Genomic DNA, 13,578 nt, shown 5'->3' with positions numbered 1-13,578 from the left:
AAAAGGACTGTCCTTGTCTATCCTTTGCCATCTAACTTCTCACCCATCCCATCTTCTGTCTTATTTCCCTGTTTATTTATTCCCTGTCTTATTTCCCTAAAGTCAGCCACTACTAAGGATATTCCATTCTCTTAATCAAAATCATGAGTCCCTGCAGGGAGCTCAAACTGGTGCTCTGTGACAACTTAGAGTGGTGGGATGGGGTGGGAGGTGGGAAGGAGGTTCAAGAAGGAGGGGACATATATATATACTTATGGCTAATTCATGTTGGTGTATGGCAGAAACCAACACAATATTGTTAATTATCCTTCAATTAAATTAAAAAATATATCTGTATAAAACATGAGTCCTTGGATTTCCCGTGAGTTACCCTTATTTTACATCTGATCACTTTTTCAAATTTTGAATGGTCATAGAGGCACAAGTCATATCTTTTGGGGAAGGAATTCAAAGATATGCAGTGAGACAGAATGGAAGGGGAGCCTTTGGTAGGAAGTTTAAGGACTTTCTGTCTCTGATGCTTGAGCTAATGCAGAGGCCGCCAGGAAAGCAGCAGAGAAGAGATGAGCCAAAAATTCCATTTGGAGCAAAGGAACTGAGAATATCTAAGAACCAAAGTCTAGTCTGAGAGGAAACTGCCTTGGCTGAAGCCCAAGATTCCAATTCAAGCAACTTGTCTGACTGCTGTGTAAATGGTAGAGATATTCTTGCTTTCTTTGGCTCCAAAGAGTCTCGTTACTTGTAATCTCATTATTTTCTTCTTTCTTGGTTTAACTTTTAATGTAAACCGTTTGTTTCCACATCTGTAAAACAAGATAGTAGGGACTGGTGATTCCATAAGGGACCCTTTAAGTTTAAAATTCTGTGATTTTAAAATTACTGCATTTTTCTATTCAATTTTGATTCTAGACCTAGTGATAATCAGATACCTTTTTTACTGTGCCAAATTTACCGTAGAATAATAACATATATTTAACCAAATACAAAGAATCACTGAAATACTTTTGGATAAAAGTTAAAATGGTTTAAAAATCAATTTTATTTCTTAGTGAGATTATCAGACAATCTCACCTTAAGAATGATAACACAGACTGAGCAGCCTTCCCAAGTAACTGGAGCTGGAACATCTTCATGGGTTCTTCAATAATGGTGATTTTTTCCCCTTGACGTAAGTAAGCTATTTCAGGGCACATATATAGCTTCCAAAATTACTTTCCATTGGTTGAAGATGAAGTTTTAAAAGCCAAACAGAAATTATGATATTTAATGACCAAATTAGTCTTTTCTTAAAATGCTGAACTAATCTTAATAGCTTCTTAAGTAAAACAGAATTAGAAAGGAAATCTACCTGTTCCCTAATGGCATATACTAGTTTCAAAGCAAATGCATTTTCTTTTCCTTACTGTCTCTCTTTGATTGGGACTAGTTTAAATGATCAGTTCTTCTCATTTGTCAGGTTTTTGCAGTTTACTTGAAATGCTTCCTCGTATTCTTCCTCATCTTTTCTTAAATACCCTTCCCCTATTTTTTGTGAGGGCTTCCCGTGTGGTGCTAGAGGTAAAGAACTCACCTGCCAATACAGGAGAGACATGGGTTCAATCCCTGGATCGGGAAGATCCCCTGGGGAAGGGAATGGCAACCCACTCTAGTATTCTTGCCTGGAGAATTTCACGGACAGAGGAGTCTGGTGGGCTACAGTTCATGGGGTCATAAAGAGTCAGATATGACTGGAGAAACTTAGCACACACCTCTTTTTTTGTGCTGACAGAAATCTTGCTGTGCCTACTATAGTTATTATAATAATGAATCAAACAGCTAAGATCATTTTAGTTGTGAAAGAATTTACCCAGTTATTTTCTTTACTTTGAATATTTTTTTACTTTAAGAAGCTTATTTTCATATTCATATTTGTATCCACTTTTTAAATGTTTGCTGAAGTTCATCTGTTTATCAGTGAATTCTATGAGGAAAGAAGACACTGTAGATTAATTTTCTCTTACTTTCATAATTAAAAAGCCTTGGACACTTATGGTTATTTAAATAGCATAAGAAAGACAATGGTACTCAAATTTTAAATGCTTCTTTTTAAAGAAAGCTAGAGAGTCCATTCTTTAGCCCTGAACAATCAGTGTGTTTCCTGACTGCACAGTCAGGAAATGCTTTACTTTTGAAGCAATAACGGTTTTTCCCGGGAAGTTTTATAATTGGCTGCACAGTGATAACGTGGACTTGAACAAATACAGCAAAATTACTGCTGGCTTATCTAGAATGAAAGAGAACTTCTTAAGTGTGACAGAGTACTACTACTGAGGATTCTATCAGTTTGGCATATTCGCAGCTCTTGGAGAACTGCTCCAATTTTCTGCTGGCTTCCTGACCAAAGGTATCTTTTCCTTTGTGTTTTTCAGTATCCAGATGATTTTTCCCACCCCTGGGTTTGCTTAGGCCATTAGACATCAGCATTGGGTGGCTGTAGAATTTATTTTATTTTGAAATTAAGTGGAGAGTTACTTTAACCATACCATTGGATTTCTTGGAGTATGATAACTAATTATGGTAATTAATTAATGAGAAACAACAGTCTGACATCCAGGGACCTAGTGGCAATTTTTTTTCTCTAGAGTGAGGAATTGCTTTAATGTCTGAATTTTGATACTTGAGGTTATATCCTTTTTTTCTCTTAGAAATTATACTTCTAATAAATTTCTATTTTCTTTTAAAAATTAATTTATTTTAATTGAGGATAATTACAGTATTGTCATGGTTTTGCCACACATTGACATGATATCACTGAAAATGTAAGGACAAAACACTGGCTAAAGGTGGCACCGTGCTTTTTCTAAATGTCATGAGGCATTTGAAAAAAGCCCAATTTATTTTATCACCTGTTGAATTGCTTATTGTCTGTTAATGGAAATGAAGAATGTCAATAACTTACAATATTTCTGGCTTAATGACAGAGATGATTTTCCATCTCCTTTTAATGTATATTATTTTGTTTCTATATGGCATCAATGCAAAAATGAGCCCATAGAAATCTGGATTTAGATGAGATCTTATTGAGCATCTATCTAGTCTTCCATTTTACTGGGGAGGAAATTCAGGTGCAGAATGACACAAATTCCTGGCAGATCTGGGATAGAGTATAAATCTCTTAATTCCTGGGTAGAGGGGTTATTCATTTTTTAAAAAATATTGTTATTGTGCGCTGCCATACAATAAAACTTTTGCCATGAGTTGGCACTGAATCTGCATCAGACTCTTTGCAACCCTATGGACTGTAGCCTGCCAAGCTCCTCTGATCATAGAATTCTCAGGGTAAGAACACTGGAGTGGGTAGCCATTCCCTTCTGTAAGGGATCTTCCTGACCCTGGGATTGAAGCTGGGTCTTCTGCATTACAGGCAGATTCTTTACCATCTGAGCCACCAGGGAAGCCCATAAATCTTTTAATTCCTGAGTAGAGGGATTATTAATTCCCTTTTAAATATTGTATTTGTGTGTTAAAATTATGTGCTGGCATAAAATAAAACTTTCTCCTTGAATTGGCATTGAATCTGCATCAGACTCTGTGACATGTAGACAGATTCTAAGCAGTGGTGTGTCCATGACAAGAGTAAGAATACCTAGAGTTATTCTTTTAACGAGGTGTCTCAGCATCTGGAGACATTCCTGCCACACACATTCCCTTCCTCACTGGAGCGAGCATTGAGGAGAGTAGAAAGCGTCAGCTCTTCATTTTGGGGAGTGCCAGGTTTCTCATGAATTAGCAACAGGAATTTGCTAAACCTATCTCAGTCCTGGAGAACTTTCATCAGGGTTCTTGGTAGTTGTTCACTATTTGTATGCTTCTGTTTGCTGACAGCTGTCAATCAGTTTCTTCTGAGCATGAAATTCTCTCCCAATGGTCACATGGGAAAAAACTCTAGGTAAGACACAAAGTCATCCCAACTCAGTCTTTCACTTAAGGGCTTATAGTATAATGTTAGAGAGAAAAAGAGATGTTGTAAGATGCAATACATGCAAGGAGTCAAATTCATTGAAAAGCACATATAAATATAAATATATGTCAGTTAATACTCAGTGGTAAAAAAATCCTCCTGCTAATGCAGGAGACATCAGTTCAATCCCTGGGTCAGGAAGATCCCTTGGAGAAGGAAATGGCAACCTACTCCAGTATTCTTGCCTGAAAAAGTCCATGGACAGAGGAGCCTGGCAGGCTACAGTCCACGGAGTCACAGAGTCGGACATTACTGAGCACTCATGCAACATAGAAGAATACTGTTTTCCCAAAATGTCTTGGGTACGTGCAAATACTGGAGAGAAATTTTTTTCTCTTGTGTTGCTTCTGATTGATCTCTTAAATAAATGTCTCAGCAGAAAGTTTCCGTGGTCCTCTGATAACTCTTTTCCTCACCAAGGACATTTTACTGTCCTTGCTTTATCAGTGTCCCTTTGGTATGGGTGCTGATTGTGTAGGCAGGGGCTGTATAATGTTAACTTACATGTGTGATTACACTTAGAAGAAAAAATAGAGTGGAATGTTGTTAGATCAGTTTCATAGTTAGAGCCTCTTTGCAGCCCAGGTCATTGAAAGTTGCATTTAGTCATGATCTCAGAGAGGATATTAAAGGCAACTAGAATCTATGTCTTATGGTGCAATTAATAATTCAGATTATTGGAGGGTTAAATTACTTACTCAGCTTAGTCAAAGTGATAAGCTTTGCTTCTATCAACTGAGTCATTAACTGGATTATATTTAGACGTTGAGCTTTTACTTGCGGTCACGGGGAAGTGTCCTGTGGGACTATAGAAATTCAAGCACTAATCAGTTCTTCACATAATATCTCTCAATATAATAGTAGAGAAAAAGTACAAACATATAATATTGAAGAACTGATACAACTAAGGTCGAACTGACTATATTTTCAGTCTCAGTGATAGGATATAACTCTAATCATCATTAAAATATTTGTCACAAGATAAAAATTCTGCAGGTTCAAAAACATCCTACAGATAATATTTTTCTTATTATGCACTCCATAGAGAGACTTTGGAAATTTAAGTGCACTAGAGCTGCAAAAGGAGAAGGAAATGGCAACCCACTCCAGTGTTCTTGCCTGGAGAATCCCAGGGACGGGGGAGCCTCATGGGCTGCCGTCTATGGGGTCGCACAGAGTTGGACACGACTGAAGTGACTTAGCAGCAGCAGCAGTAGAGCTGCAAAATCGGATGAAAAGTATTAGATAAAATATGGTTAGTGAGGAAGGAGGGGTTTTGCCTAACCCACTAGAATCACTGTATAGACATTCTACAGGGTTGAATGTCTAGGTCAGTCTCCATAGCTTTGGTCCTTGACAGATACTAAAACAAAAAGAAAATGACAGAGGGCTAAGGCTGCTGATCATGTGTTAGTATAAAGCATCTGACTTCCCTGGAGATAAGTCAAGTGTTCGGGGTGAGTCACTGAAACTATAGCATTTGGACTTTATTCTTTCCTAGGAAATATTCTGCTAGCAAATGGAAAGTCTTGTAATTTTAAACTGTGGATACTCTGGCCATATATCCCAAATAATTATGTGAAAAAGAAGAAATTCTGGTTTTAGAATGGTTGCTGGTAGATTTAAAGAAATACCATGTGTGTCTGAAGGTGAAGCAACCCTGCATATAAAATGATCTCTGTTTCCCAAAGGTAAAAATTACCAGAAAAGGTTTTCCCTGTCCCAAGTCCACATACTGAGGATCTACTTTATATTGAAACTTATTCTAGGCTATGGGGATACAAGGAAAAATGTGGGAAAAAAACCCAGAAATCACCACCCTCCTAACGGCTTACATTCTAGCAAATCAATTACACAGAATGTTCAAAGGGGTAAGTGCTATAGAGAGTAATAAAATGCGGGAGAGGGGGTGGAATTCCAGGGGAATGCTGGCTGTCAGAGCATGTGTGTGTGTTTTTTGGGGTAGGGGACAGATGCCACCTCAAGGTGACACTAGAGCATGGATTTAAAGGAGGTGAGGAGTGAACTGTCCAGTTATCTAGGGGAGGAGCTTGGAGTTCAGAGACCTTCAGGGAAGAGTGTGCCTGGCATGTCCAAAGAGTAGCCAGGAGGCCAGTGAGGGAGAGGGCTGGGAGGAGTAAGGTCCAAGGAAATGGGTGAGGATGAAAAGATGAAATGCAAGTTGACCATCTAAAGGTCACACGGAGGATGTGTAGCCACAGTGCACATTTAATCTGTTTGTCATGTGCAGAGAGTGAGAGCCCTGTAGGACACTGTAAGGATTTTGTCTTTTACTCAAGAAATGGGGAGCTTGGAGGATTTGCAGATGAGCACCACGACAAGTTTAAAAAGGATTCTTTTTACTTTTGAGAGTACATTAAAGGGGGCAAGGGATACCAGTTAAAAGACTACTGCAGAAAACCAGATGGGAGATAATGAGTTGTATTCCATTTTATGTGAATGTACCACCTTTGGGCTTCCCTTGTGGCTCAGCTGGTAAAGAATCCACCTGCAATGTGGATTGACCTGGGTTCGATCCCTGGGTTGGGAAGATGCCCTGGAGAAGGGAAAGGCTACCTACTCCAGTATTCTGGCCTGGAGAATTCCATGGACTGTGTAGTGAGTTCATAGGGTCACAAAGAGTCTGACTGAGTGACTTTCAATTCACTTCAATTCAATTAGCTCAGTGATAAAGAATCGGCCTGTGAATACAGGAGATGCAGATTCAATCCTTGGGCTGGGAAGATCCTCTGGAGAAGGAAATGGCAACCCATCCCAGTATTCCTGCTTGAGAAGTCCCATGGACAGAGGAGCCTGGCGGGCTACAGTCGATGGGGTGGAAAAAAAGTCAGACACGACAGAGTGATTAAACAGCAACAGTACCACCTTTAGTTTATCTGTTCACTTTTTTCCTTTCAGTTTTATTGAGATATAATTGACATATAGCATTGTATTTAGGTCAAGGGGTACAACATAATGATTTGATACAGTATATACTGCAAAATGATTAACATAAGTTTAGTTAACACCACTCACCTCAAATGGTTACAGATCTTTTTTTCTTGTGAGAACTTTTCAGATCTACTCTCTTAGCAACTTTCAATATACAATATGGTATTATTAACTCTAGTCACCATGCTGTACATAATATGCCAAGAACTTACTTTTCTTGTAACTGGAAGTTTGTACTTTATATTTTCAACTTTCTATTGAGCTTTCTATTTGTTTTCATATCCCAAAATATTTTGTTCATCTTAGATTTTTTAAATCATAGCTATTTAAACAATATTTGATTGAGTGACTTAGCTTCTTGTTCAAGTCATATAGTTATATACATATACTTTATTTATTTATTTTTTTAAAGGCTACCCAGTCTAGTATTCTTGGGCTTCCCTTGCGGCTCAGCTGGTAAAGAATCCGCCTGCAATGCAGGAGACCTGGGTTCGATCCCTGGGTTGGGCAGATCCCTTGGAGAAGGGAACAGCTACCCACTCCAGTATTCTGGCCTGGAGAATTCCATGGACTGCATAGTCCATGGGGTTGCAAAGAGTCAGACACAACTGAGCGACTTTCACTCACTTTCACTAGGTTAACTTAGGTTGTTTCCATGTCTTTACTATTGTGAATAATTCTGTGATGAACATGAAGGTATAGGTATCTTTTTGAGAAAGTAATTTTGTTTCTTTTGAATAGATACACAGAAGTGGAATTGCTGGATCATATGATAGTTCCATTTTTAATATTTTAGGAATCTCTATACTGTTTTCCATCGTGACTGCACTGATTTACATTCCTACCAACAGTGCTCAACCGTTTCCTTTTTTCCATGTACTCCCCAGCGCTTGTTATCATTTATCTTTTTGGCAGTTATCTTTCTATCAGATATAAGCTGATATTTTATTGTGCTTTGCTTTACATTTCCTTAACAATTAGCGATCATTCACTTGTTGATGAATATTTGAGTCATTTTGATTTGGGGAATGTTGTGACAAAGGCGTCTGTTAATATTTGTGAACAAGGCTTTCTGTGAACATATATTTTGGGGGCTTTCACCTAAATCTCTAGGAGTGGAATGGTTGGGTTGTGAGATAGATCTGTTTAACTTCTAAGCAACTGCCAAATTCCTGAGGTGCTTGTGCCATTTTACATTTCTGCACACAATGTATGGGCGTTCCAATTGCTCCATATTCTAGTCGGTACTTGGTCTTTTTGATTTTAGCCATTCTAATAGGTGTGTAAAAGATAGTATCTTTCTATGGTTTAAACGTGCATTTTCTCTGATGGCTAATGCTGGTGAGGGGTGTCTGTATTTTAATCTCTTCATTCAGAAAGTAAATTTTAGTCTTATTGTTGGAACTTCCATTCCTTTCAGCTGAAGCTCATAATAACTTAATTAGTTTATCTCAGTGGTGGTTGGTACTTTAACCATGTTACGCTTTATTTATTTAATTTAATTTTAACCTTTTGCTCCTTTTTGTTGTTGTTCAGTCGCCAAGTAGTGTCTGACACTTTGCAAGCCCGTGTACTGCAGCATGCCAGGCCTGTGTGTCCCTCACCATCTCCTGGAGTTTGCCCAAGTTCATGTCCATTGAATCAGTGATAATAATACCTTTTAGAAGTGCTCAAAGGCTATATTGTGGTAATTTATTAAAGGTTGCAGCGGCTTGTGGAGTCTCATGGCTTTGTTTTGGGGGAATGAATACATTTAAAAGGGTAAATTATAAAAGTGATAAAAATTTTCAGTCTCATCTTTATATCACTTAATCCGATAGTGTAATTTAAGTTTATGCTTTGTCTTGTGTACTTAGCTGATCAGTCATGACCGACTCTTTGTGACCCCATGAACTGTAGCCCATCAGGCTCCTTTCTCCATGGGGATTCTCCAGGCAAGAATACTGGAGTGGGTTGCCATTTCCTCCTCCAGGGGATCTTCCTACCCCAGGAATGGAACCCAGGTTCCCCCGCATTGCAGGCAGATTCTTTACTGACTGAGCCCCCAGGGAAGCCCATGCTTTATCTTATGTAGGGTCTATTACTTTCAGTATTTTATCACTTACCATGAGAATGCATTCCGTGTGATAATAATAATAGTTGTTCTGAATTCTTTTCCAGGTTCCTGATGTTATCAGCAGCATAAGGCAGTTATCGAAAGCTGCCATGAAAGAGGATGCCAAACCCAGCAAAGACAACGAGGACGCCTTTTACAACTCTCAGAAGTTCGAGGTCCTGTACTGTGGCAGGGTGACCGTGACCCACAAGAAGGCGCCGTCCAGCCTCATCGACGACTGCATCGAGAAGTTCAGCCTGCATGAGCAGCAGCGCCTGCGGCTCCAGGGCGAGCCGCGCGCGGGGGACTCGGGCGAGGACCAGGCGGGATCCGAGGCCCGAACGCCGGCCTGCCCCGCCGACGTTCTGTCGGAAGAAGGGGCTGGCGTCGCCGACACCTACCCGGTCTTCCCTGCCGCGCCCAGCCAGCCTGGGCCATCCAGCTCTCGAGTCTGCTTCCCTGAGAGGATTTTGGAAGATTCGGGCTTCGATGAGCAGCAGGAGTTCCGGTCTCGGTGCAGCAGCGTCACGGGGGTCCTGCAAAGGAAAGTTCACGAGAACAGCCAGAAGCCGCAGCCACGGCGGAGGCACGCCAGCGCGCCCAGCCACGTGCAGCCCTCGGACTCGGAGAAGAACAGAACCATGCTGTTTCAGGTGCTGTCCTGGCCGGCGGCTCTCCCGGTGTTTCCCCCTCCTTTGCTATAGCCGGAAGCAGCCCAGCGGCCAGCTTCTCCCTGGTCCTCAATCTGGAAGCATCCAACTCCTGTCATGTCCCCCAGGCAGCAGAGAAGGCAGATTGGAGAAAGAGCAAAGGACAGTAGTGAAGGGGTGAGAGACAGACGGGGAATGTAAGAGAAAAGGGAGCAGGGCAAGGAGGGAAAGAGAGAAAAGCACTTGAAGGAGCATCAGGGAAAGTTGGTTGGGGAAATTAGCAGAGGTTACCCAGATGGCGCTAGTGGTAAAAAAAACAAACAAACAAAAAACAACCCGCCTGCCAACGCAGGAGACCTAAGAGACGGGGTACCATCCCCGAGTGGGGAAGATCTCCTGGAGGAGCACATGGCAACCCACTCCGGGAGTTTTGCCTGGAGAATCCCATGGACAGAGGAGCCTGGCAGGCTACAGTCCATAGGGTCTCAAAGACTTGGTAACTACTGAAGCAACTTATCAAGCATGCCATCTTAGCATCACCAGCGTTTGCCTTAGGTTGATTCTTCACTAGGGCCTCCCAGAGGGCTCGGTGGTAAAGAATCCTCCTGCCAGTGCAGAAAACACAGGAGATGCATGTTCAATCCTTGGGTGGGAAGATTCCCTGGAGTAGAAAATGGCAACCCACTCCAGTATTTATGCCTGGAAATCCCATGTACAGAGGAGCCCGGCAGGCTGCAGTCCATGGTGTGGCAAAGAGTTGGACATGACTCAGCACATATGTGATTCTTCAGTAAATGTTGCTATTTATTGTTATTATTTTTTAATGACTGCAGAAAGTCAGAAGGGTTTGAAGATATGAATCTGGGAGAGTGTGAATCTTCTTGAAGGAGAGAGAATTTTCTAGAGAGAAAAAAAGAAAAGTCCAGAGACTCATGGTTGTATCTTCAGATGAGGATATACCAATTTACTCTGTCATACAAAGGAGAGGTTTAGGAAACATCACAGGCCTGATTATTGGATCAGTTGTTAAAATGATTGGGCACAAGCTATATTGTAGGTGTAAAACATGATTCTTAATTCTAATGAGTAGTTTTTGAAGTTGTACAGGGTATAGAAAGTGTCCAGTTCCACTTGAAAGAATTGAATTCCTAACAATGCCCTGTAGAGGTTCTTTAATTAATCCTCAGCTTTGAGGATTAGAGTTTTCCTCAGATTTGAGTTTTCTTGAAAAAGGAGTGACGGTCCTTTTATCCCATTGCAAAGAGTCCTTAAGAAGGAAATCGCACTGTGTACCTTGGTAAATAGTCCCAGGATGTAATATTTGCTTTATCAGAAGTTCATGGTTGTTTTGTTCTGTTTTGTTCTTGATAACTTGAGGCATGTGATTAAAGTGTCTATAGTCTTTTCTTTGGTAATATATTAACGAGTTTCTTCTCTTTTTTCTAAGCTTTTTTTTTTTTTTAATGTGAATGATTTTTAAAGTTTTTATTGAATTTGTTACAGTATTCCTTCTGTTTTATGTTTTGGCTTTCTGACCGCAAGGCGTGTGGTATCTTAGTTCCCCAACCAGGAAGCAAACAAGCATCCTCTGCTTTAGAAGGTGACGTCTTAACCATTGGACCACCAGGGAAGTCCCCTGAGTTTCCTCTCTTGATTTGTTCTTTTTCTTAGCTAGCCAGAGTCCATGTTGTTAATTTTTTCCTAAATGGTTGTTTATTTAAAAATTAAAAAAAAATTATCTGCCCAATTGCAAGTATATCTTTCTGTTGATCCTTTGTGAGAAAGCAAATTTTAAATTATAATTGAATAATTGGTGTTTTTAGAAAACATAAAGTGAGGAAAGGTTGCATATTTTTTGAAAAGACAATTTCTAATTTGGAAAACAATGGTTTCTTTTAAATTAAGAGCAGCTTATTTCATGAATTCTAGATGAAAGGAAGAAATGTTTTCAGATGACTGATAACTGAGGTTGTAAATTTGATGGGGTTGGGTATTGACACTGTGTTTTCCTATACAGTCCATGGTATTCTCCAGGCCAGAATCTTAGAGTGGGTAGCCTTTCCCTTCTGCAGGGGATCTTCCCAACCCAGGGATCCAACCCAGGTCTCCTGCATTGCAGGTGGATGCTTTACCAGCTGAGCCACAAGGGAAGCCCAAAAATACTGGAGTGGGTAGCCTGTCCCTTCTCCACTGGATCTTCCTGACACAGGAATCGAACTGGGGTCTCCTGCATTGTAGGTGGATTCTTTACCAGCTGAGCTACCAGGGAAGCCCATATATCTTGTATAGAGCATTTGAATCTGTATTATTGGTCAAATATTAATTGTAAACTAAGATATTAGGTTCTTGGTAAGTTGAAATTAATTGGAATGCTTTATTTTTAAGGTTGGACGGTTTGAGATTAACCTTATCAGTCCGGACACTAAATCAGTTGTGCTTGAGAAGAATTTTAAAGATATCTCTTCTTGTTCCCAGGTATGTATTGAAGTAGATTATAGTATTTGAGGAAACCAGTTAAGGCTTGTTTCTCAATTAACCATAAAATAACTGGGATTGAATCCCTTCTAATGTTATTTATTTTTTGAAAACTTATTTATTTAGTTGGAAGCTAATTACTTTACAATAATGTGGTGGTTTCTGCCAAGTGGATTTATCTTCAGAGTGTTCATGTGTTTGGGTCCAGGTCTCTCAGTATCATAATATTTTGCGCTCACTGTCATCAGCCCTGTCTGCTCGTAGCATCCGTTCATCAAAGGGGTGAGTGGAGTTTTTGTGGTGGTGAGTTCTTTTGGAAATATCTTCTCAGTTTTCCTCAGAATCTTGGGCAGTGGGTTTTGGCATCACTGAGTCATGTTTGCTCTTTATACCGTAATAGGTAATAAAAGGAGAACTAGTGCTTTCGAGTTTGTTGTTATAAATGTTAAAGTTTGAAAAGAAGGTTTGTGTATGTATCGTTGGCCTTTTACTTATTGTTAATTCTTATGTTGTGTATATGAAAGTTTTAAAAATAATCAATACAATTATATGTGCTTGAGGTCATATCAGGCATAAAGTAGTATTCTAAGTACCATAGTAATATAATAATTTAGTACAGTTATCCAAAAGTTAGAGCTGCCTAACTATATGGCAAACCTAGGAAGATTTTCTGAAGAGGTTGGAATGGAGGGAATATCTAAATCTGAATATGGAAAAGTTAAAAATGCAAGGATGCCTCTGAGGAGGTCCCTGGAATAGAGAAGCAATAACTTATTTCCTAATAGGTGTACCTTAGATGTACCTTCAGGGTCTTGGGTCTTGCCAAGGCCCTTTCCTGTATTTTAATGTTGAAAATCAAGGCTGCTTATTTAAAAATTTTTTTTTTGAATTTTGGAGTTAGCACTGCCATAGGTAGGATGTTCAGATATTCTTCTGTTGGAAAATGATAACCTTTTGTACATCTTGTTAATTACTCTCCTCAGACTCAGCTAATGTCGTTTCACTTCTAGCGTTTTATTTTAATATTTGTGCTATTATATGGAGACCTAAAATTATGTTCTGAAGATAAAAGCTTTCTACTCTAATAATTGAGAAAGGCAGCATCTGACTCGGTGAATATATTGAAAATTTCTAAATTCCTATTTAAGGGACAAAAGCTGGGATTGGGGGCAGGAGGAGAATGGGACGACAGAGGATGAGATGGCTGGATGGCATCACTGACTTGATGGATGTGAGTCTGAGTGAACTCCGGGAGCTGGTGATGAACAGGGAGGCCTGGTGTGCTACGATTAATGGGGTCGCAAAGAGTCGGACACGACTGAGTGACTGAACTGAACTGAGCTGAAGCATTCTTACAACGACATGTTTCCTTGGGATCTTTGCATGATCATAAGGTCTGTGAGGGT

The 13,578-nt window shown here is 39.9% G+C and overlaps 1 protein-coding gene across 12 annotated transcripts in view; it reads left to right on the top strand.

The window, feature by feature from the left end:
• TBC1D4 (TBC1 domain family member 4) overlaps positions 1-13,578 on the top strand; it is a 221,185-nt gene that overhangs the window by 118,888 nt on the left and 88,719 nt on the right. For 9 of the 12 annotated variants that reach the window (XM_069601757.1, XM_069601756.1, XM_069601760.1 and 6 more), the window contains exons 2-3: positions 9,113-9,700; positions 12,083-12,172. In XM_069601757.1, the coding sequence (XP_069457858.1) occupies positions 9,113-9,700; positions 12,083-12,172 (678 nt within the window). Of the gene's footprint in view, positions 1-2,231; positions 2,384-9,112; positions 9,701-12,082; positions 12,173-13,578 lie in introns of those variants that run through there. The other 3 variants (XM_069601767.1, XM_069601762.1, XM_069601769.1) reach the window with 2 other exon arrangements.

Source organism: Ovis canadensis, chromosome 10, assembly GCF_042477335.2.
Source record: "Ovis canadensis isolate MfBH-ARS-UI-01 breed Bighorn chromosome 10, ARS-UI_OviCan_v2, whole genome shotgun sequence".
Taxonomy (NCBI): Eukaryota; Metazoa; Chordata; class Mammalia; order Artiodactyla; family Bovidae; genus Ovis; species Ovis canadensis.
The sequence above is the reverse complement of the archived record's forward strand: the minus strand, read 5'-3'. Positions and strand labels throughout refer to the sequence as shown.